A 26,280-nucleotide genomic window follows, 5' to 3' on the forward strand; every position below is an offset into this window, starting at 1 on the left:
TCTGACAAACAGTAGGGGCTCAATATTGTACAGCTGTCCTCATTACAACAGTCACCACTCCGATTACCACTATAGACTGAGCTGCTGTCCTAGCTAGCTGGTGATCTAGCTGCCAATCAGCTACCTGCTGTTCCATGACAAAGCTGTATCAGATGAAACATTACAGCAGTGGCTGTCTGTAGGCCAGAATGGCATTGGTTAAAAGTTGACACATTCTGCAGGGGGCTTCCCTGGTGGCACAGTTGTTGAGAGTCCGCCTGCCAATGCAGGGGACACGGGTTCGTGCCCCGGTCCAGGAAGATCCCACATGCCGCGGAGCGGCTGGGCCCGTGAGCCATGGCCGCTGAGCCTGCACGTCCGGAGCCTGTGCTCCGCAATGGGAGAGGCCACAACAGTGAGAGGTCTGCTTACCGCAAAAAAAAAAAAAAAGTTGACACATTCTGCAGGAATTTATCCTAACTAAAATAGTATTGGTCATATAAATCCCTTGACACAAAAAAGAAATTCTGTACCACACTGCAGTGGAATGAAATCATGGATGTTAGGGATTATTATTTTCTGTATTGAATATATACATGAATATTTCATACATATTCATTTTAGAAAGTTGAATTTCTTATCTTGAATGTATTTTAAACAGGATAGAGAATGTGGCACAATGGGAACACTCTTCTATGTGAGGCTTGAAAACAATGACGTATTGAAACTATGTTTTATGAAACCTTTTAACAAGTCACACTGGTCCATCTCTACAATTCAGAATGAATATTTTGCAATATAAAATGAAAAAAGACCATGAAGTCACTTACTAGCAGTTTTCAAATATCATAAAGGAGAATCTAATGATTCACCACCCCTGATAACTAGGAAGAAATAGGTTAAAATTTAAGCAAGGGAGATTAGTATTAGATATAAACAAAACGTCTGAACTGTGCAGGTTGTAAAACATCAGCACTTTTCCAGTAAGGAAGCTTTGGAAGCTGTAATCCTGGTGTGCATATATTCTACGCCTAGTTTCTAGTTTTTTAATTTCTTATTTTCCCTCACCTACCAGAGAAATGGAAAGACTTGAAGTTGACTTTCTTTATCCTTTGGCAGAAGTTCTTAGTGCTGACGTGAGGGGGAGAAAAAAACCAAAAAACCAACCAAACAAAAAACCCCACTACCATATTCGAGTTCATTATCGGAGCTTTTGCCAGAAGGTGGCAGTGTAATTAAACAGGGCAGGGTGCCAGATGGTGGATGTCTGGTTCAAAACGGGCTGGAGTTCTTCCAGGCTCCCCTCTGACCGACCCTCTTACTTCTCTAACCATTTCTTCAGCTCTTTCCCACAATCTTTCCCTCATTGTTTCTCACTTTTTTCTGAAGAGCAACTTAGCTTAGCTTCCCCAATTCACACCCTCACGCATCACCCAGGATGCTCCTAGGAGAGCCAACCCCCACGGAAGGCTGAAGGTAGATAATAAACATATATCATTCATACCTCCCCTGTTATGCTAAGAGCTGCATCCATAGGTTCTGGACTTCTACCTATTCTCCATCCTTCTGAAGGACTTCCGAGTTTAGGCCAAACTTGACCACAGAGCAAGGCATTTAGAGAGCTGAGACACATCACAGGCATGGCCTCCCATTAGTTATGTTTATGTGGTTACACTTAATAGTACCTTATCCAGGCTCACTGTCTTTGGTCTTTGTGCCTCTGTGATACCCCAGGCTTCCTGGAGGCTCGGATCCCTGGAGAGACTGGGTGCTTTTGGCTAGAGCATCCTTTACTTCTACTATCCATTTTCTAATATACCTTCTCAAGAGATGAAAACACCTCTGTTTTATCTCTTGAGAAGTTGGATAATCTCTGGAGGAGCTCCTTTAAAAATCTACGTTGGCTTTTCATTAAGACTGTGCTTTCTTTCTGACTATATTCTTCACCAACCTAGTTAATAGCAACCAGGTCCCATTCTTCTTACCTTTATCCAGGCTTTTGCAATTCTATCTGTTTAGTATTACTATTATTCAGAATGTTTATACATATCTCTCAGGCATCTTTCCCTAAGGAAAATCTCCTTGAATCTCTTCAGCTTCATCTTAGAATCTACTTTTCTCAATCTTGCTAGTAACAGTTGGATGGATCCATGACTAACTACTCCAATACTCATGATTACGTTCATATCTTCACTCCTTCTGATAAAATTCACTACATGATTGGAATGACTGACAGAGGGACTAATAGGACCTTATTAGGTAAAAACCTATGCTGAAAGGCAGGTTTTAGTGATGGGGCCAACACCATGGTGTTGGGGAAGAAAAGAGTAGAGTTACAGGTCGGAGTAAGTGTTGCTGCACACATAACCACAGCCAGTTCTGTTCATGTGGAGTCTATAGATTGCAGTGTAGCTAAGGAGAGTGCTGCACAGGGCAATTTAACCTACGACCTTTAGTCACCAGTGACATGATAGAAAAGGTGGTTGAAAACCCCATTTTGTCAATACCCAAACTAAAGAAACACCTTTCTTCTAAAGAATTCAATACCAATTCAGCATTTCTTTATCAACTGCCATGCTGTACTCCTGACGTCCACTATCTGTATATGTAATAAACAATGATTTTCCCACCCAAAACAAGTTTAAAATAAATTTGTAGAAACTAAGAAGATGATAAATAAAATGAATGGCTCTTAACTAGAACTCTTCTGTGATTTCCCAGAAATGAGAATTTTCCCCTAATGTTAAAGTCTTTCAAGTCTTTGAACTGTTGTTATTTGAACTTCCCAGGAAGTTTAATTACCAGCAAGTTTATCCCGGTCCACAAAGGGATACGGAAAACACAAATGACTCTCCAGTGGCAGTGTAGCACTACAGAAAGTAGAACTGTAAAGGATCATCGTAGTTTATTAGCAAAGTGGTTTTCAAAAAAGCTCTTTAAAGGTACTGCAAGGGTGGACAGTAAAGGTGCTAGCTCAGTGGCTGTTTTATGTATGTTTATAGATATTTACTTATATATACCATACCTATATACTTTTAAAAAAATTTATCTCTATATACCAAATATAAACATATAATTTTAAATGTTTTGTACACATTTCCTTATTTATATTAGCATATCATTTGTAAAAAGTGTTTATTGAAAATACATGTTTGAAATTCACTGATCTAGCTCATTCCCTTTATTTGACAGGTGAGTAAACCTGGCTATAGAGGGACTAGGTGGCTTCTCCAGGGACACAAAGCAAGTTAGACATAGAGTGGACAAGTGGCTTTCTCCACAATTCATGACTTTAAAGAGTAAACCTATCTGTGATCCACTCTGTGCTTCCCTGGCATTAACACATTTTTTTATGTTTTAGATAATATTCAAGGTATCTTAACCACTTCTCTTCAAAGCTGTTTATCTCTAGGTGTATTATATACCAGATATGATACAAACTTAGGTAATAGGATCAAAAAAGTTTATTGCAGGTTCAAAACTCTGAACCAATCTTGAAAATAGTCACTTCCCTAAGCCAAGTCAGTGTATTCTGAACAGGCAGAAAGTATGCAAATTCCATTTGTTTTCCCATTTACAAAAGCCTGTAAGATAAAAGATGTAAAAAGGAAGATTGTGTATCTTTTTAAAAGCTGGCTTAAAACAGTATGAAACTTCATACGAAGTCTGAGACATAGTACTTGCTTCTTACCTGAAGCCTTACAGAGCTTGCAGAGAACAAAGTAAAACTTGCTAATGTAATTGGAAAGATGATCTATTTATTCAGAACTGAGAAGCACTGACTTTTGCTTCTTATTTCTCTTTAATAGGGAACAGAGAACCTTATTTGCTACCAGTAGAAAATAATTACAAAAGTTTTTCAAATAGTCATTTTTCAATGCCCAACATCAGCCTTAAACTTTGTAGGCTATAACACCTATAAAAAGACAACTTCCAATTTATTTCTTCAATAGCCCAATATCTAACCAAATATTTTAGTGCATTTAGATATAGTCATAAGATGAATAATTTTACAGTCATTAAAAATGGTAGTTAGGGGCTTCCCTGGTGGCGCTGTGGTTGAGAGTCTACCTGCCGATGCAGGGGACACGGGTTCGTGCCCCAGTCGGGGAAGATCCCACATGCTGCGGAGTGGCTGGGCCCGTGAGCCATGGCCGCTGAGCCTGTGCGTCCGGAGCCTGTGCTCCACAACGGGAGAGGCCACAACAGTGAGAGGCCCGCGTACCGCAAAAAAAAAAAAACAAAAACAAAAACAACAAAAAAAAATGGTAGTTAGATAGACAGCAGAGGGAGGCAAATGCTGAAATAAAAAGAGCACTGCTTCTGAAGTAGACTGATTTGGGTTTGATCCCTGGCAGTTAAAAGGCCTTGTTCAAGTTATTTTATCTCTTAGGTTCATTTCTTCATCTGTAAAATATGGGTTAACAACTCCTTCCTTTCAATTTTGTTATAAGGACTAAACAAGATACTGTATGTAAAATTCTCTACAGAGTCCACATTCACAAGAGATACTCAATAAAATGAAAGCTAGAAGTATTATTATTACAAAAGTACACGCTGACATGTAAATGAAAGAGCAGAGCACAGAATTTACAACTGTTCAAGATATGTAAGTTAAGTGAAAAATGAGAAGAGTTGAGGATGGGATAGTGGGGGTTATAAGTAATTTTCCCTCCAAAATATTTTTGTTGTTACATCTTTTTATTCTCAGTTAGAAAACTAGTAGTTTTAGTCTACTCAAATACTCTTACTATGGTCATGAGGCCAAAATAAGAATTCTCAGCCAGCCCGAACTTTTATAACCTTAGGAGGAGAGAGTTAATAGAAAAGAGAAAACATTTATTGATCTAAGAAGCAATTCAGAAAATCACATCTGTACAGTATTGAAATGCTTATCTGCCATACTTTAGACACTGAGCAAATTGTTGTTTACCAGATATACAGACATCTACACATATAAAGATGTGTTACAGGGAGATCAGCTTGGTGCTTTGTGACCACCTACAGGGGTGGGATAGGGAGGGTGGGAGGGAGACGCAAGAGGGAGGAGATATGGGGATATATGTATATGTATAGCTGATTCACTTTGTTGTACAGCAGCAATTAACACACCATTCTAAAGCAATTATACTCCAATAAAGGTGTTAAAAAAAAAAACACGTGCTAAAAGCTACCTAGTATATATTCTTGTTATCTAATACTTTAAATTTATATATATTTACAATATTATATAATCAGGAAACAGATTAATTTCAAGATTATTTTAATCTTATTTTTGGAAATTAATAGAATTTTAACTATAAGTAAGGCATGTTTTTTAAGTAGATGAATTAAGAGGAAGGGTATATAATATCATTAGGAGTTTGCCATGTAATCTCCTAATCAGATGTATACGTATACACATACACATGTATATTTCCTCTATACACCTGACGTATAATCTATGTAGATTCTACTATTTAAAAATATAAATATAAATAAATAAATGTGTGCATAGAATTTGAATGATAAAAGGGATAATAAAACAGTTAAACTAATTACAGCAATTACAATCTCAGGTCAAATGATTTAGAGGTAGCAGTGATATACCTAAACAGTTATATTATTAATAAGACAGATGTCAGATTAATAACTGGGAGTTTCCGTAATGTGCCATTAGGAATCATCAGCATAAAGAGAGACATTTATTTCTTACATAAACACCATTCTGACCCAAACACTACGCAAACTATTTAAAACTAAATGGAACAATATACACATTCATAAATCAATATTTTTAAAAATATACTTTGAATTGTGACCCTATTTATCTATGATGATACCTTTTATAATTTAGAATAATAAAATAGAATAGTTGTGGATAAAAACAGACCATGACACTCTCAGAAGAGTAAAGGATGTCAATGTTACTAGGCTCCTGAAATGAACTAACTGTTGATGATTGATTGAACCCTGAATTTGGAAATGTCTCCCAGCATTTTAGGCAAAAATAAGAAATAGGTTGGTTAAATAGTGTTTATTCACGTATAAGAGGATAGAAATCACAAGTGAATTTTATAAATTCTGATCACCCATTTATATTAGAGATTTCTATTAGCTATGGTAACTAATAGAGGTTTCTAACTATTTCCCAGTATTTATTACTTGGCATAAAAGAGCCATACAAATTTGTTTGCAGATGCAACCTTTTCTTTAAATAAACTCAAGGAGGAATTTATTGCACATATTTATTTAAAAAATCACAAGTGATATGAGATGAAATCTGCATCTATAGTTTATTAAAACTCACAGAAATACCACTGAAGGGACAACTCTTGATTCTAGTTCCCTATAAAACACTAGTACAATAACAGCAAATGATAACCCAATCACATAAATGTGGGCTGAATTCCTTATGCAAATAATGTAAGTATTTATTTGTGTATTTGCCTGCTCACATAATTATATGTAATACATTTTACCTGCCTGCTTCCATCCTATCCCCAACACCTGTCTTCAATCATTGCTTTTAATTCTCCTGCCTGAAGGATTATTTCCACTTCAAAAAGGTGAGCTTATTTATTTATTTACAATCAATCACTAAGATAAACAAAGGAAAATTAACCTCTGAAACAGACATAAAAATATTTTTGTAAATAACTATTTGAGACACAAAAATTACTTTATTGAGAAACTATTCCTTAAGGACCATGTGTGTATGACTACATCAAACAATAATGAGGAAATAGTAGAATTAAATATTGCAATAAATTGAAATTAACATACTTTTTGTTAGGATGAAAACACTAAAATTACCAAAAATCATAATTATCAGGGAACACTATATTAACAAAATAAAACGTAGGAGATTCCTGAATGATAAGCAACTTGATATACATTTAGTCATAGTTAAATTCAAGTTGGTTCATATGATTAAAATATATGACGTTATTAATTACGCTAACACACATGTGTTAAAAGCCAAGGTACTACTTTTAAAGACCATGGCAAAGACTGTCAACTACCAGCCTGCTTGCATCAGGCAAGAAACATAAGAAAACACACAGCCTGATCAGGCGGTGAAAAATGACAAGTTTTCATTTTCTAAACTCCCAACGTTTTTTGCAAGTTTCCTTCCTCTTCTAAAAACTGTCACCAGATGAATTGCTATGGTCCACGTGGAGTTAAAAAAAAAAGTGTGAGTACCACTGTTTTTAAAACAGACAAAATCAGGCACAAAATAGAGAATGAAAGTGTCACCAACAGTGTGCTCTTACAAAGCTTTAACATCACACTTAACTCTTGAACCTCCAAGTCAGCAATTACTAAATACTCCACTATTACATCAATCTTAAAAGGAAAGAAGGTGAGAAGCAGGAGAGAAAAGCACGTTACCACACTCCCTCCGAAGTCCTCAGGGAACTTGTAGACCGGGATCTTGGCTTCATAATAATGCTCATTTTGGAGGAAAAAAAGAAAGAAAGAAAAAATCTTCAAGTATTCTGATTAATACATTTCAGCTGTGTTTGGACAAAGATGGCTTGAAATATATTCCATTTCCAAAGGAGGTTGTTTGAAGAAGTCCAAATTTCCTGGAGTCCAGCTCCTGTCCCCAGTCCAGAACAGAGGGAGGCTTCTAAGACATAGGAGCTTTTTCCTCTTTCATATTGAATTTACGCCAGCACCGGGCTGGTCTTAAGTGACAGTTTGTTTTCTGTTTTGCATTGCCAAGGGAGGAACTGGATTTTGAATCTATTCTTCATCTGGTCACAAGGGCAACCAACACAGTGAAAGAGCCACTTGATCGCATCCTTTTTGCAATTCCGCAATAAAAGGTTTAAAGGTTTCTGACACTCTAAAAGTGCTCAGGTAGAGAGAAAGGAAACGAAAATGACCGCGAGGTACAGTAACACCACAGAGCTGTCAGTGAAGTTCCATTTCAGGGCGACCACAGGAAAACACTCTTCTCCCGGGGGAGCCAATAAGTCATGGAGGGAACAAAGCTCTCCACACTTGAGTTGGGCTCGCTGCTGTACCTGTGAACGTAATTTCCGTTGTGTCCCCTGCTTAGAATCTGACTCCAAGCCTTTGTGAATGAGAACTATCATTCAGTCTCACCAGACAGAAACTATTCCTCAAGGGCTGTATGACGTCTGTGGGAAGGCAGTTCAAAACATCGCAGGGAAGTGAGAGGGGGAAAAAAAAAAAGACCTGGCACCCAGCCAGCCTCGTCAATTGCTGAAACTTATAAAGCTTCGCTGCAGATCAGCACCAGAGACCTGGAGTGTAAAGCAGCCAAGCAGGCAGAAGACATCTCAAAATTTATAAAACCATTTCCTCCTCTGCGAAATGAGGTGTCTGTGTTATTCAGGGTAAGACTCCCTGAGCACCTTCATAAGGGGCACACCCCTTTTCCACAGACTTGTTTTTCCTCCCTCAAAAAAAAAAATCATTTTCTCAAAGTCTGGCACTGAAAACTAAAAATTTCTAGTCAAAAACAAAGTTGAGAGGACTTGGGGAACTTAGCAGCTGTTCATTTTGAGCACATTTAATGAAATGTCACGCTTTGGGTTTGGTTGTAGAGACACAAACTGCCTCTTAAAAATCCAACAGAATGTAGCAGGCAACGTTGCATCAGGTCATGCTGTGATGTTTAAACTGAAAAATCTAATGAATTTCTGCTAGGCAAGTGGCTGCATGTACTGAGGCTGTTTCCTTGCACAATGTTTTCTAAACCTTATTTCATTTTGCAAATCATATGCAAATTTCATTGATTTATATATACCAAGACTCTGGGTTTGCAAATTCCTAACAGTTCTTCAGTAAGGAATGAAGCTTATATCATATCACCTCAATATCCCTTATTGTGAAGACCAACCCCTGCCCCACCTCCTACATCTGAAATAAAAACTTTTCTATTATAGTAAACATAATTAAACCTACCCATTTTGAAAACAAACTTATGGTTACCAAAGGGGAAACGTTGGGGGGAGGGATAAATTAGGAGCTTGGGATTAACATATACACACTACTGTATATAAATAGATAACCAACAAGGACCTATTGTATAGCACAGGGAACTCTACTCAATATTCTGTAATAATTTATATGGGATAAGAATCTGAAAAAGAGTAAATATGTATATGTATAACTGAATCACTTTTCTGTACACCTGAAACTAGCATGACATTGCAAATCAACTATACTCCAATAAAATTTTAAAAAACACACAAAAAACAAACAAACAAAACAATTCAAATTGCTTCTAAGAGAAGAGGATTTGACCTCCCTCCCCATCCCTCTAAACATTTACACCGAGGATATATATTTCTCTGGGTGTGCCAACTTCAATTATTTTGGATGTGAACTATCAAGTGAAAAATAATTTAAGCATTCTGACTTCTTAAATGACATTAGTTAGTACGTTGGTTCTCTAGTCTGACGTGAACTTGGTATTTATTTAGCATTTGCAGGCAGGATGTTTTAGCGCAATTGTGACCCACCCAAAGGACTTGGAAAATTAATGTAGTAAGGCATCCCGCCAGACCTCTGGCTGCTCATTACAACAAACACTTCAGCTCCTCCCCTGGTCACACTTCAAGGTGCATTTATTATTTAGTCTCCTCTGAGTGACCCTCAGGCCTCTTCAGGTAAATACCAATAAATTGCTTGACATATAGTTATCTCCTTAAGCTTTTCAGTTTTCCTATGACTATTCAGGGACCTTCATGGATTCTTGGCTCTGTTCCATGTTTAACATGTTGCTGCCACTTTAAGGCAGGTTAACCAATCACATACTTTCAGAAATTCAAAAGAAAGTTGAGGGACCTACTCATTTTTCAGAGGGAGGGGGCTTACAAAAAGAGGTTTATCTTTTTTTCTTGGAATTTTAATGTGGGGGAAAAAAAAACCCAGACTGAGTAAAAGTAACCAACTACTATTACTTATTTGAAGCACTGTTCTCTATCATGCAAGGTCCAGCAAATATCTTCTAATTGTCATTTCAGAAAGAAAATGACAGTGATCACAAAACGTAATGTCTGAATGTTGTGTGTTAAACTCTCCTGAAATAGTCAGTCTTGTGTTCCACCATCCCCCAGAAGGCTCTCTGTCCCAGTGAGATCACTTAGCTCACCGGCACTCCCTTCCCTGTCACAAACACGTCTTTAACCTCTTTAGGTTAGTGCTGTCCTGTGTGCTGCTCAATGTTACACGTATTCCAAGAATCTATCTCTGAAAATCCTAGCCCACTTGTTGGGTATCTCCTAAACACTGTGTAACAGTCCCATAATGACTAATATATCATCCCTGTGCCCAAAGAAACTGAGTTTAAGTAGTGGGGATCTGACAACATATGAGACTAACCAGAAAATTCAAAGCTTCCTGGATCCGTACTTCAAGGTTGCCATTACAGAAAAAGACAGATACACAATAGTACCAGGCCATGGAGATTGAAATTTTTACTTTTGCTCTTACCCCTAATATTTAAGGTAGTGACAAGGGACTTCTCTGGTGGTCCAGTGGTAAAGATTCTGCCTTCCAATGCAGGAGACACGGGTTCGATCCCTGGTTGGGGAAATAAGATCCCACATGCCAAGGGGCAACTAAGCTCGTGTGCCACAACTACTGTGCCTGCGCGCCTCAACTAGAGAGCCCGTGTGCCACAAACTACAGAAACCACGTGCTCTGGCACCACAACTAGAGAGAAGCCCGTCCGCTGCAACGAAGAACCCGAGTACCACAACAAAAGAGCCCACATGCCTCAACGAAGATCCTGCATGTGGCAACTAAGACCTGACACAGCCAAAAATAAATAAATAAATAAATAAATAAATTTAATAAATATTAAAAAAGTGCTAAAAAAGGTAGTGACAAAATAATAATAATTTTAAAAAACCCTAATAATACTTGCTCAATATTACGTGTTTTCTCCATCCTAAGGCAATTTTTTCACAGGAAAATTTTTTTTTTTTTTTCGGTACGCGGGCCTCTCACTGTTGTGGCCTCTCCCGTTGTGGAGCACAGGCTCCAGACGCATAGGCTCAGCGGCCATGGCTCAAGGGCCCAGCCGCTCCGCGGCATGTGGGATCCTCCCGGACCGGGGCACGAACCCGTGTCCCCTGCGTCGGCAGGTGGACTCTCAACCACTGCGCCATCAGGGAAGCCCGGGAAATTTCTTAAATTATATGTTGAGTATTACATAATTTTCCTCTGAAAAGCTTCTCAGAACGGAGGGATATAGCTCTGCCCCCAACGCCAAACATTCCTGTTAGTATACAAATATATGATAGTGTATAAGATGGCTAACGTGGATGCCTGAATCTGAGGAGAGTGGACTTTAGGAACCATGCGGCACTTGTCTGGATGGCTTTGAAGAGCATGCATTTAATCTAGAAGCTGCTATGATTTCTAGCATTTCGCTGATGCACTAAATTGTATATAGTGTTGTATAAACCTCTGTTTGACTATTGTCACCACAACATTTCAAAGGACCGTACCACAAATGTTTTTTTTTTTATATAATTTTTTTCCAAGGATGGGGCCTTTTTTTTTTTTTTTTTTTTTAATTAATTAATTTATTTATTTTTGCTGTGTTGGGTCTTCGTTTCTGTGCTAGGGCTTTCTCTAGTTGTGGCAAGCGGGGGCCACTCTTCATCGCAGTGCGCGGGCCTCTCACTATCGCGGCCTCTCTTGTTGCGGAGCACAGGCTCCAGACGCGCAGGCTCAGTCGTTGTGGCTCACGGGCCTAGTTGCTCCACGGCATGTGGGATCCTCCCACCCCAGGGCTCGAACCCGTGTCCCCTGCATTAGCAGGCAGATTCTCAACCACTGCACCACCAGGGAAGCCCCCCACAAATGTTTATGTTCACTGAGGTCATCCAACCATATACATTTGGTTGAATCTAACCACTGTGCAGTATGATGTTTCCTAAACTTCAGGCATCTGGACACAACCTCTACAACTCTGCCATACTGGCATCTATACCATCTATACCATTACTTACTAGATATTTTTCTTCATTGACTCACTTTTTTTAACTTAACATAAATTTAAATGATAACTTTATTTGATAAATGGGTTTGATATGCTGATTACATTTTCCCCCCAATACAAGTATTAATAATAAAAAAAAAGGTCCAACTATCACTGAAAATCTCTCTCATACTAATTGGTGTCACAAGGCAATACAGGCAACACTCCTGTGGAAAGCAACAGTTGCATGCAACTAGATTGGGTGCACCCTAAACATGATTCCCCTCCTCTTACCCAATGGTGAGCACGACTTATGGGACTAAGGACATTTACCAAAAGCAAAGAGTTAAACATAAAACAGTAACTGAAACCAACTGAATGAACAGTTAAAGAATGATTTTACTACACAATCCAAGTTTTTTCAGATATTATTACTTTGAAATACTCTGTCCACTTTCAAATCTTCTCTGAGTAAACTCTTATTTTCAGATTACAACAGATCTGTCATGAGCAGATTTTTGAGAACCATGCTATGATCTAACAAAATATGTAGGCCTGTTAAATGTGCTTAAATTCAGGACTGTATATATGTCAACTAACTTTTTAGGAAAAAATGACCATGGATCTGCAGGGTTTTGTTTTTGATTACAGTTTCCTGGCATTCTACATTGTACTCTAATATTATAAAAACAAGACATTTTGAACTCTTGCAGCATTTCCTTCTTATTGAGGAATAATGTGGTATTTCCTTTATCTGGAGGGGAATCTGGAGCGGATTTTGAGCTGTTTCTATTATCTGACTACACTCACTAAGTATACATTTGGATTCAAGGACTTTTCTATAAGCATAAATGTTTTTGGAGCTAAATTCCTTAACTCCCGAGGAAAAGCTCAAAGTATTACATTTTGAAGGCTTCTGACCTTCAGGTTTCCTACCTCTTTTGTAAAATGTCAGGTTAGAACAATAATTATCATGATTTGATGTAATCCCACTTGTTTTATTTTGCTTTTGTTGCCTGTGCTTTTGGTGTCCTATCTAAAAAATCATTGCCAAGACCAATGTCAAGGAGTTTTTCCCTATTTTCTTCTAGGAATTTTACAGTTTCAGGTCTTCTATTTAAGTCTTTAATCTCTTTCAAGTAAAGTTTTGTGAATGGTGTAAGATAGGGGTCCAGTTTCATTCTTTTGCATGTGGTTATCCAGTTTTCCCAACACCATTTATTGAAGAGATTATCCTTTCCCTAATGTATGTTCTTGGCTCCTTTATTGAAAATTAATTGACCAAAAACGCATGGGTAAATTTCTGGGCTCTCTATTCTGTTCCACTGATCTATGGGTCTGTTTTTATGTCAGTATCATACTGTTTTGATTACTATAGCTTTGCAGTATAGCCTGAAATCAGGAAATGTGATGCCTCCAGCTTTGTCGTTCTGTTTCAAAATTGTTTTGGCTATTAATGGTCTTTTGTAGTTCCATGTGAATGGTAGAATTATCTTTTTTATTTATGTGAAAAATGCCATTGGAATTTTGATGGGTATTGCATTGAATCTTTACATCAAGCTAAAATGCTTCTGCACAGCAAATGAAATAATCAACAAAATTCTTTTGGGTTCTGCACCCAATTGTAAAGTGTGTGAGTGTGGGGAAGGCTTTCCCATACCAACAAGCAATTCTTTGACACCAGCAGGGTGTCTGAGAATTCAACTCAATACTGACACCATCCACCTGGAGATAATATCAGATTCCACAGGTTAAGGGCTCAGTCCCACAAGACAGCCTCCTGCCCTCTACAGATGTTAGTTGCAAGCGCAGGTTGTTACTTGTGCTTCTGAAAAACTGGTTATAAATCAGAGGTTCCCATGACCCCCTCCTTGGATCTGATTAATTTGCTAGAGCTGCTAACAAGAGTTTAGGAAACTCATTTACTCACTAGATTACTGGTTTATTATAAAAGGATATAACTCAGGAACAGGCAGATGGAAAAGATGCATACATGGTACAGGGAAAGGAAACAAAGCTTCCACACTCTTTCTTCTAGAGCACCACTTGGCCCTCATCTCCCCATATTCACCAATCCCGAAGCTCTCTGAACCCCATTCTTTCCAGTTTTTATGGAGGCTTCTTTGTTACAGGTAAGGCTAATTAAATCACTGGCCTTTGAGGATTGATTCAACCTCTAGCCCCTCTCCTTCCCAGAGGTCTGGGTGAAACTGAAAGTTCCAACCCTCTAAAGGGTTGGAACTTAAGTTACCTTCCTTAAGTTACCTCATTAACAAAACAAAAGACACCTTTATGGCCCTTACCACAGGAAATTCCAGCGGTTTTAAGAGGTGTGAACCAGGAAGGAGTGGAAAAAGGCCTAATATATATTAGAAAGAGATTTTGGTCAGCTGAATGACCAAATATATATTTCTTATAAATCACAATATCACAAAAGTGAAAATGTAACCTATGGAATGGGAGAAGATATTTGCAAACCACATATCTGATAAAGTGTTAATATTTTAAATACATATGAAACTCATACAACTCAATAGCAAAAGAACCCAAATAATATGATTAATAAATGGGCAAAGGACCTGAGCAGACATACAAATGGCTAATAGGTACATAAAAAGATGTTCAACATAATTAATCATCAGGGAATTGCAAATCAAAACCACAATAACATAGCACCTCACACCTATTAAGACTTTTTTAATCAAAAAGACAAGCGATAACAAATGCTAGTAAAGATGTGAAGAAAAGGGAACCTTGTACACTCTTGGTAGGAATGTAAATCGGTGCAGCCATTATGAAAAACAGAATGGAGTTCCTCAAAAAAATCAAAAATAGAACTGCCATGTGATCCAGCAATTCCACTTCTAGGTATTTATCCAAAGGAAAGAAACCAGTTTCTCAAGGAGATATCTGCACTCCATGTTCATTGCAGCATTATTCACAATAGCCAAGATTTGGAAGCAACCTGAGTGTCCCCCAATGTGTCCCTTCCTGATCAATTTGCAAGTAAAGATTATATGATATATATGTATATCATAGATGATATAGTATATATATCATATATATGTAGTGTGTATATATATATATATTTATATATTTATAGATATGTAAAATGAAATATTAATCAGCCACGAGAAAGAAGGAAATCCTGCCATTTGTGACAACATGGATGAACACAGAGGACCTTATGCTAAGTGAATAAGCCAGAGAAAGACAAATACTGTATGATCTAATTTATATGTGGAATCTAAAAGAAAAAAAAAAGTCAAAATCATAGGAACAGAGTGTAGAATGGTAATATGGGTGAGGGGAGAATGGAGAGATGCTGGTCAAAGTGTACAAACCTTCAGTTATAAGAAGAATAAGTTCAGTGAATGTAACATACCACACAGTGACTATAGTTAATACTGTATTGTAAACTTGCAGTTTTCTAAAAGAGTAGGTCTTAAGTATTATCACCACAAAAAATGGTAACTATGTAAGGTGATAGACGTGTTCATTAACCTGATTGTGGTAATCATTTCACAATATATACAAATATTAAATCATCATGTTGTACACTTTAAATACACATAATTTTATTTGCCAATTATACCTCAATAGAGCTGGGGGGTAAAAAGAAAAGAAGAAAGATTGACAATATTTTATAAAATATAATATCAAGAAGCTAGAAAGATAACAGCTAATTATACTTTAACAGTAGAATAAAAGAAAAATAAAATTAAAAAGATAAGAGTATAAAACAATGACATAAAAAAGAAAATCATTGAAGCCGAAAGCTGGTTCCTTGTAAAGAATAATAAATTGATGAACACCTAGTAATGTTGATAAAGAACTGATCTGAGAAAACATGAATTATCAGTGTCAGTTCTATAGACATAAAATATTAATGAAAATGTATTATTAACAGCTTTATGCCAATAAATTTGAAAATTTAAGCAACATGGAAAAATTCCTTGAAAAACACAACCAACAAAATTGACGAAACAAATGGAAAAACTAAATGATTCTACACTGATTAGAGATTGAGTCTGCATTGAAAAATTAATTTAAAACAATAAAGCTGTCATAAATTAAAAAATAATTATTATTATTATTTACTAATTACCTAATAAGTACATTATATACTTTCTTATTTATCCATCACAGCTACCCTGCAAATTAGGGGTGATAATTTTATGAATAAAGAAAGCTAGTGATTTGTTCAAAGTCACATCACTGGCGGTAGAAAAAGTAATTGGATCCAGATGTATCTGCTGTGTGTGTGTGCGTGCGCGTGCGTGTGTGCGTGTGCATGTGTGTGTGTGCGTGTGTTTGCTTATGGAAAAGGGGAGTGGGTTGGTGAGGGAGAAGAGAGGGAGATTAAAAGTTGCTATTATGTTTTTGGGAATTGTTTTTAAGACATCCATCCTCTTCAGCTGGACAGCAGCAATGAATAAATATCCATTGTAAATGGTGTATGTGTGCATGTTACTGGCATAACAATGGACATATTTAACAGCCAGTAAATTCTAGATTTTCAAGATATCCAGGATTAAACAATCTAAGTTCACTGTCCTTTTTTCTAATTTTTAGATTCATAATGAGGGTATATATGAGAAGATCATGAGCTTGTTAGATGTAAAGTGGGATAAGGTTTTTAGTCATACTCCTAGCATGGGTAAGCGTGGTTTGCTGTTACCTACACAACACATGGCATTTTGATTGCCTCATTAAGTAATACTGGCTAACAAATGATCATTTTAAAAGGTAACAATATGTGCGACCTCTGATAAGGTATAGATTTCAACATTTGTCAACAAATTATATTGCCAGCTAAAAGGTGCAGAAAACTAGTTTTTAAAACTAGTATCAACATTTTTGCCTGGGATCAGTAATGTTGACAGTATATGCACTTTATAATTGGCTTTGAGAACTTTGCACTAATTCAAAATACTGGATCAAAAAAACCCCAAACCCACATTGTATGGATCAAGTAAGTTGTTTAGTTTCATAAGTGCTATTGTATTTCCTTTATATTCTAACCCCCTCTTCTCCTTTCACTCTTCATGGTCTTCTTAATTCTCAAATTACATGTATCTTTGTAAATGTAACCTCATTTTAATTAAATATTTAAATGGTATTAAAGAGATGCATTCAAATAGCTCATCAGACAGTGGTGAGAGTAGGATCCTTAAACTCCTGCCTGGATCCCTGACTCTGGTTCATAGATGAGGCTGAGGCCTAGAAGGATGATGGTGGTTGTGGGTACCTGGGTAGGGCTTGTACACTGGGGGGGTGGCTATAGTGTGGTCAGTGCCCAGCAGATATTTTATTTGACTACCCTAAATGTCACTGTAAGACTGTTTCCTCTGAGGTAGTTTGCGTTTTCTAGGGATGGGTGTAAATCTGCCTGCTAGCGTTCCGACGTGGGCAACAGAAGGGAAGGGGAGGTCTTCCTGATCAATTTGCAGATTTTTGTTTCATCCTCCTGTTTGCACAGCTATTCCTTCTGCTCTCTCTGCCTGTTATTCCAGAATCTCTGTCTTCCAAGGGGAGGGTACGCTGACTATACTGAGAGTGTGGGCTTGTGGATGGATGTACACTATACACACCTCTGTACGTTCCCTATTTTCAGAGTTCACTCATGTTATTGATTTGGGTGATGTTTTTAGAGAAAAGTGGGGTAGGGAGGTCGTCTGTCCACCATTTTGAAGCTAGAAATCTATAGATTTTACTTGAAAATGAAGGAATTCGCTATTCTCTTTATCAAATGGCTAACTATATTTGGTCCCTCTATAAGCATACGTCAAGATTAAGTTTTTTTTTTTTTTTTACTGTGGTAAAACAGACATAACATGAAATTTACCACTTTAACCCTTTTTAGTGTACAGCTCAATGGCATTAAGTACATTCATATTGTTGGGCAACCATCACCACCATCCGTCTCCGAACTTTTTCACTTTCTCAAAGTGTAACTATGTAATACCCGTTAAACAATAACACCCATTCCCCTCTCCTCCTGAACCCAGACAACCACCATTCTGCTTTCTGTCTCCATGAATTTAAGTACTGATGTAAGTGGAATCAAAAAGATTAAATTTTAATGGTACATTCAGGAACTGATAGCCAGTCTTGTTCTAGATGTCTCGTTCTTAAAGAGCAAAGCAAAGCATTAGAAATAAAAGGTTTAAGACATGGATTCTCACCTTGAGAAATCAATGTACTTGCTTTATTCATCACTGACTCTATTTTATAAAGTGTTGCTTGCTGTGACATAGACACAGTCAAGAGCAAAAATATTGCCTTGACCAACGTCTGTTTTCCTTTAAATCATCTCTTTAGCTGGTACTTTGTTTAAATGTACATAAATGTTATCAGCATGTATCCAAATTATAGGTCATATTACATCTTTAGTTCTGCTTTCAGATTCATACCAGACCCTATGTTTAATCAAGTGGTTCCTGATGCTATTTACCTATCTCAAGAGACAATGCTATATTCTAAAATTGAATTAAATTAGTAAAAATAATTTTTAAAAGATTTTTTGAAAGACATCATACAACTGGAAAAATCACATTGCCAACTGAAGCCCTTGTTTCTAACATTGTGAGACAACTGGAGGTTTTCATTAAAATAGGATTTGGAAAAAAATGTGTCAATAATAAATGCACATAGAATGTCCTTTAATGATAATTTAACACCTGATGCAATAGATAATGAAGGAAATTGATTTACTAGAAAGCAAAGTTTCAGTGGACTCATTTAATTTACATTTGTTTGATAACAATTTTTCCTTGCCCATGTTAAAAGTAATGGTAAAATAATCCAGGCAACTCAAGTAATTTCCCCTTGACCACAATTGCAAATAAGTTCTATTTACTGTAAAAAGTCTGCTTTTTGAGACAATGTCTGTTAATTAAAGAGGGTTAAAAAGTAGCCTTTGAGGTCAGATTGCCTGGGTGCAAATCCAAACACCACTAGTGACTAGTGGTTTGAACTTGAACAAGTTACTTACCTTCTCTAAGCCTGATTCCTAGGCTATAAAATGGAGATAAAATAGGGTTTGTGAGGATTAAATGAGACACATAAAATCTTGCCAAAGTACTTGGCATATAGTAAGGGCTCAATACATGATATCTTCTCTCAAAAATAAGTTTTAAAAGAGAATTCAATAAATCTGAGGGAGAGTGGTTTTAAAACTTTAAAGTATATGATGTTACTATTATAATACTTTGATTTAAAATCATTTTATCATATGATATCGCCTATATGTGGAATCTAAAAAAATGATACAAATGAACTTATGTACAAAACAGAAATAGACCCACAGACATAGAACACAAACTTATGGTTACCAAAGGGGAAGGGGTGGGTGGTGGAGGGATGAATTGAGTTTGGGATTAACGGATACACAGATACTAGATATGAAGTAGATACCCAACAAAGACCTACTGTAGAGCACAGGGGACTCTACTCAATATTTTTCAATATTTTGTAATAACCTATAAGAGAAAAAAATATATATATACACACACATAAAACTGAATCACTTTGCTGTACACCTGAAACTAAAACATTGTTAATCAACTATACTTCAATAAAAAAATTTTAAAAAAGATAAAATCATTGTTTTATGTTTCCATCTTAGTTTTGACCCTGATCCCCTGACTTCCTTTACATAAAATAGACTGTGAATAGTTCTCTTGCCTCCCATCTTACACATCTAAGGTTTAGTCTCTATATCGTCTTTGGGTTATCTTTCAAAGACGAAATTTAAAATGTGAAATTCCCTGCTTAAAAACCTTCAATAGCCTCCTCTTCCCTACCGAATCAATTACAGCCTTCTCCTAGGATGACAGCCATACACATGGTACACGCCTTGCCCCAAACCTGCCCATGCCATTCCCCCTGCCCGGTAAGCCTTTCACTTTCTCCCCCATCGCCCTTCAAGATCTAACACAAGCAGCAGTAAAGGCCAGTTAACTCCAAGACAAACTCAGAAGTTCAGTCTCCTTGGCTTCGTTCAATTTTGTAAACATCTTGGGTTAATTTTGACTACTACTATTATATATGTATATTTTTTACTTGTTTGTAATGTATTTACAATGCTCAGCAGCATGCAACAGCAATTATAGGGACAGCAGAGTTCCACCGCTACTGTTCAGCCAACTGATTTTGACTGTGATCTTTGAAAACAACTTAATCTCCTAAAATTCCACTTTTCTTCTATGAGATAACACACTTACCTTCTTCCCAGGGTTGTTCTGGGATGGAAGGAGACAACATGTTGCCCACCTGCAAGGTTTCCTTCTCTACCACTTTCAGATCTTTGCACAGGCTTCTCTGGCAGCATTATGGTTCTTCCCTTTTATCTCTCTCGCTCTCTCTCTCTTTTTTTTTTTTTTTTTGGTCAGGAATTAACTCAGGGGTCAGCCCCTCTAGTCCCACTGCTTTTCAGTCTGCCCTGGGCTAAGCAAATTCCAGATTCCGGTGCTAATTCCAACCGGAGTGCTTACAAACACAGTGTGATCCTCTCCTTATCTGGTGAAGGGGAAGGGATCATGGCTTCCCATCCCTGTATCCCCAGTGTCTGGCCCTAAACAGACATGTGGGCTTTCCCACAAAGTTGTGAGCCCCTTCAAAGCAGGAATGTGGTTTATTCATCTCTGTATTCCCAGTACCTAGCACAATATCTGGCTCACAGGATGTCAGCTTAACAACAGAGTACATTTTTGGTTAACCATGCAGACAAGCATTTTACAGATTTTCTTCCTGTGCCCTATTGTGGCATTTGCTTCATGGCTGGAATTAGAATTCAAAAATTGATCTTGCCTGAATTCTTTTTCATAACCCTCTATCTCTGAAAGCTACTTTTGACACCTTCTTTGCCAAAACAGAGTTCCCACATCCTTACAGTAAAAATTTTTTCCCAAAGAAAAAGGAACTGGGTAAGAAACACACTGGGAGAAGGCTTGGGCAGTCAGTGAGCTGACCCCAGCATCATTTTTAAGGAGGAAAAGATTCTTTCTTAAGTGTTTAGGAGAAGCTATTATGTCATGTGCTATAAATCCAGATAAACTACTTCAATTCTAACAGGGATATTTTCAAGTTCAATTCAAAGAAATGACTTTTCCGGGAAGAGTTTCACCACATATTGAAAGGAAAATGAGAAGGTGCTTGTGGAGACCCACAAAATCTGCCAAAGCCAACCACCCATCGGCCTGTGAATGAGAGAGCCATGCCTCTGGATGGGAAGTCTGCTCTGGCCAGAGCTCGAAGAACCTGTTTGGAGTCACTGAGTGTTTGATGTTATTAACACACTTAACTTCTACATCAGCCACGTGAAGCCTTTACGTACCCATTTATCAGGTGAGGGAACTAAAGTCCAGAGAGTGCTTCCCCAGAGAGTTGAGTGGAAGAAGTGGCTAGAACTCAGGCTCACCATGTGCCAGGCACTGGGCAAGGTGCTCTCACATGTCATCTCATTAATATTTAAAATAAACTCATATAAACGACAGGGTCCTACTGTACAGTACAGGGAACTTGATATATTCAACATCCTGAGATAAACCATAATGGAAAAGAATAGGAAAAAGGTTCGTGGCCCAGTCCAGGAGGATCCCACATGCCGCGGAGCAGCTGGGCCCGTGAGCCATGGCCGCTGAGCCTGCGCGTCCGGAGCCTGTGCTCCGCAACTGGAGAGGCCACAGCAGTGAGAGGCCCACGTACCGCAAAAAAAAAAAAAAAAAAAAAAAAAAAAGAATATATATGTATAACTGAATCACTTTGCTGGACAGCAAGATTTAACACAACATTGTGAATCAACTATACTTGAATAAAATAAATTTTAAAAAGAAAAAAGAAAACATACAAACTCATGAGCTAAATACTACAGTTTCCTCCTCAAACGGTTGAGGAAACTGAGGTCTGGAGGAGCCTAAGAGGCATTCTCAGGCCTTAGGGTAGGACTTAGACCTCAAGAACTAAACAAATAGCATCGCAAATAGCATCTCAGCAGGAGAGTTTTTTATTTTTTAACTTTTTAAAGCAATCCTAAGATAAAGATGATGGGATGGATAAACTTTCACTACTGGTCACAGTTATTTTTCCGTACACAACATCAAAATCGTTAGAAATTAACCATTATTTTCATTCTAGGAATTAAAACTTACAAATATTTCAAGTATTTAGATACCAGATTACAGGTGTATATATAAATGTAGTAGTCAACAATCACTTTTGGAAAAGATAAATACACACTTTTATTTTATTATGTTGATTCTTTTTCAAAATGAAGACTAATTTTCTTTTTGAACTCAAGAACAATTTCTATATGTATATTACATTTACAGTTAAATTTTGCTTTTAGAACAGATAATTCCTGTATAAGGGATAGGAAAGCAGATTTAGATACTGTTTAACTTGACCTTGTGTATCAGTCTGTGCTCTTCCGGGGAGAAAGACAGCCTGTTCATTCCAGGCAGGCAGTGAACTCTAAACAAATAGTTGTACACAGCAGAGAACTGTGATTTTCAGAGGAACTACTTTAGTGTGTTCTCTGTGTTCTTAAAGAGAGTACTTTGACAATTTTGCAAAAAAGTTGAGTCTTAAAGATGGTAATTGGCAGAAGTTGCTTTATGGAAAGTCGAAGGCAAAGGCTAGAAGAGATAATGCAAAATACTCTCCACTTTCAGAGCGGATTCTTACTCCATATGGGAAGAGAATGTGAAAAAGCTCTTCCTCTAAGTTCATGAAATTTAAGCCTTCATTCAGCTGACAGTCCTTCCGTGAGTTAGTTTCCCCCAGGACTAAGTTAGTCCCTGGTTAACATTCAGACTTCTCTGCAGATAGTTAAACTTTTTCTTAAGAGTTACCTTATAGGAACTCCAAATGACCATGACAGCTTGGTTTTATTTTTTTAAAATAATAAATAAAAAACCAAGTTATTTAAAAAATAATCTTGCAAATGGACAGTAGTTTAAGCCCTACTACACATTACATCCAGTACATTAAAATGGATCCACTTCCCACATTATATAATATTTTTGTTATGAAAATCTAGAAAGGATCTTTATAATTTTGCTTTTGAAATTATTTGCTACTAAACTCACTCAGCTTATGACTAACCCTGATTTCTCTGCAATCATCCAACACACTTTAGAATTCTTGTGAAATGAAAAAAAAAAACTCAGCCCACAAGTTTTTTTTCCCCAAATATAATAAACTTTTTATAAATACTTAGTTGGCAATTATCGAAGTTGACATAATGCTACACTTTTGAACATTTAATTAAACTTCAATCAGGATTTTGCAGTTTTCTTTTTGTATTTTGGAGTCAATTACTTTACTTTTCAGTTCTCAAATATTTTCAAAGGCCCATAAAAAGTTCACAGGCTCTAGACACTGAGGACAAGGGTACGTGCCATGGACAACAGAACCCTGGTGCTGGGATCTGGGAGGAAAGAGAATTCTGGTAAGAAGTGATTCATGCAAGGAGACATATTTAACCTCCAGATAGTGTGTTATTTCCTGCACTACATTGATAATTATGAGTTATACTTTACTTTGCTAAGAGGTGAAGTAAGGCATCCAGCCTTCACGACTTACTCATTCTAGATCCCATGGATGATAAAAAAGCACAAGATGCGGTTGCTGCCCTGGAGGACCTAAGAGTTTAGTTGGGAAGAAAAAATACTATTCTCCTTAAGGTTAGAATTTCTCTTTAATAACTGAACACATGTGCTTGTGAGATAATGAATTCAGGGTTTGGGTACTTGAGTGACCAAACTAAAACAGTAATATTATTGTCTCGTTGTACCAAAATCATTGGTTAACTTGTCCTTTAAAACACCTGCCTAGTGACTTAGGCACTAAGATAATTGTTGGGGACTCAGCCTTCCACCATAGTGCAAGAAGACAGATGAGAGTCCTTATGAGGCCAACTTTATTTTTATTCAGGCCCAGGGGATAGTGTTTTGAAATGGGGTTAGGTTTCCACTCCAATTAGAGAAACTAGAAACAAGAGAAGATTTAAGCCCACAGTGAAACAGGCATATCTGAGTTAACTCTGACTCTTATTCTGCTCCATTGCTCAGTGAGTACCATTGATATTTTTCCTCTGAAATGAACTTTTTGTTTTTTAAGGATAAATGGAATGTGTCCTTTTGAAATAGCACAAGATATTCAACAGGGGCCTCAATAACCAAATGCTTTGTCTTCATTGCTGTTGCTGTTACCTAAATAGGTCCTACAATGAAAATGATATGGCTTCAGTAATGCTGAGGAATTCTTGCCCTTTCATAACTGGCAGGTAGGCCATGAGGTCAAATTTTAATGCTTGAGCGACTCTCCTGACTCAATGGGAGTCACATACCACGGGGCACAATCTGGCTGCAGGGTTACCGCATGTTCTGTGGAAGGATGGTGAGTCACCACTGCATACCAAGCTCTGCAACAGCACAGAAGAGTCAACACCACGCTTGCTTATCCTGGGGAAATAACCTGTGAGCAACCGGCTCCAACTCCTTAGAGATTATTTCTGAGAACATATGTCTTCAACTACTGCTTGACATGACCGGAAGCAGAAGAAAACAGCTACAGAGAATTTCAATTCACCCTAAAGAACTGCCTGGCAGTCTTTAGATTATGTAAAAGAACTAATTGTGGAAACAATGGTGATCTTTGATTCCTAGCATGAGGAGAGACCTAAGTAGAAGCTGTCTGGGGGGCGGCTCACTAAAAATCTTTAACGGAACAAAGAGTAAAAATCCCCTTTTGTGGGCAGGATCCTGTTAGCAGGGCCACTGCATATGTCTGTGCAAACTGTACTTTGCACAACTCCAGGGGGTACCATTTACACAACCCATGATGTGAATTGTGTCTTTTGAGTCCTGCAACATGGCAGTCCTATCTTTCTGTTTCTCAAATGATGAGACAATACAACTGTGTTTTTCATCTTTAAATAGATCCCAAAGGTTCCAGTTGAAGCACTGAGGCTAACACACTGGGCAATACAGAGAAAGTGGTATCACACAGTGGTTAGGAAGACCGCGAGTCAGAGTGACAACATATAAATCCCAACCTGGCTCCTTACCCGAGCCACGTGGCTTTACCTTTCTATGCCTTAGTCTGTTCTACTGTAAAATGGGTGTAATTGAGGTGATTGGGAGAAGTATATTAGATGATGTTGGTAAAATGCTTAGAATGGTGCTCAGCACGTAGTCAGAGACTCAATAAATGTTAACTCTTACTATTAAAGAAGATAGTATCTCCCTTTTTATCAATTGTTAAGATTCTGGAATGAATGAAAAAATAATCATAGCTGTATTATAATAATAATTTGGCCTCAAGAGTATTTATGGCTCCAGAGGAAACATTTTCTATGTGCCCTTTAAAGTAGAGTACTAGAAACAGTTTAACAGGATGCTTTTGGAGGAAATTAAAAGACGATGACCAAAGGTCATTGAACCATTTGAAGATTTTTATTGAGGTAATCAGATGTCCATAAAAAGCCACTCTTTCCTAAAGAATGGCTCATCGACCAGGAATGAGACCCCAATGTGACCAACGTTTTTTGCTTATAAACAGAAATTTGGAATTATATGAGAGACCTTTCCTTTTAAAATAGTGGTGCTAACTCAAAATTTATAAAATACTGTCTGGCCAACACTGTAAAGCCAAACAAAATAAATGTGATGTGGGGAGTGCTGGCTGTGTTACCAGATTTCTTTTTAACCATCGTTTAGGATTTACTGACTTACCGTTTTACTAATCTCAGAGAAACTCCTTTATGTAGACTGGTTAATGCAACAGTGGGTTAATATCAGTTATTTATATTTTAAGAGTAAGTATAGTAAATAACAATAACTTAACCCAGTGGAATTAATTTCCAATGGTAAACATTTCAGGCCTTTAACAAAAAATTTTTGGAGAATTAATTGTGATGAAACGGCAAGTGCTTATTCCATCCATACATGAAACCAATCCTAGTAGACTCAATTAAAAAAATAAAAATCTTCACTGTTACTCTTTAGCTAATCATTAACCAAAGTCTGAGTGACTAGCTGAATGAGTAATTTGGTAACTCAGAGAAGGTAGAGGAAACTAGTATTTGTTTAACACCTACTATCCACTTGGTTCTTTATCTATGTTTTTTCTTCCAATATTCAAAACAACCCCTTAAGGAGTTGCAATTATTCATTATTTTGTAGCTGTAAGTTGATGTTTGGAAAGGTCATGCCTAACTCCTTTGGACCATGCACTTCTTTTATGCTCTGAATGTTGATGTTGCTAAGTACTAATTCAGGATCTGGTACTACTGGCAATCAGTAAAACACACACACACACATACACACACACACACACAC

At 37.3% G+C, this 26,280-nt stretch overlaps 1 protein-coding gene across 3 annotated transcripts in view; it reads right to left on the bottom strand.

Annotated features, from left to right (window-relative positions):
• LOC308616889 (3',5'-cyclic-AMP phosphodiesterase 4D) overlaps positions 1-26,280 on the bottom strand; it is a 575,090-nt gene that overhangs the window by 288,110 nt on the left and 260,700 nt on the right. Inside the window, exon 1 of one of the 3 annotated variants that reach the window (XM_081233382.1) lies at positions 7,354-8,073. The exons of the other annotated variants lie outside the window; for them this stretch is intronic. Within the exon in view, the coding sequence (XP_081089508.1) occupies positions 7,354-7,418 (65 nt within the window). The 5' untranslated portion in view covers positions 7,419-8,073. Of the gene's footprint in view, positions 1-7,353; positions 8,074-26,280 lie in introns of those variants that run through there. 3 annotated transcript variants of the gene reach the window in all.

Source organism: Mesoplodon bidens (genome assembly GCF_964165515.1).
Source record: "Mesoplodon bidens genome assembly, chromosome: 4".
NCBI classification, from domain to species: Eukaryota; Metazoa; Chordata; class Mammalia; order Artiodactyla; family Ziphiidae; genus Mesoplodon; species Mesoplodon bidens.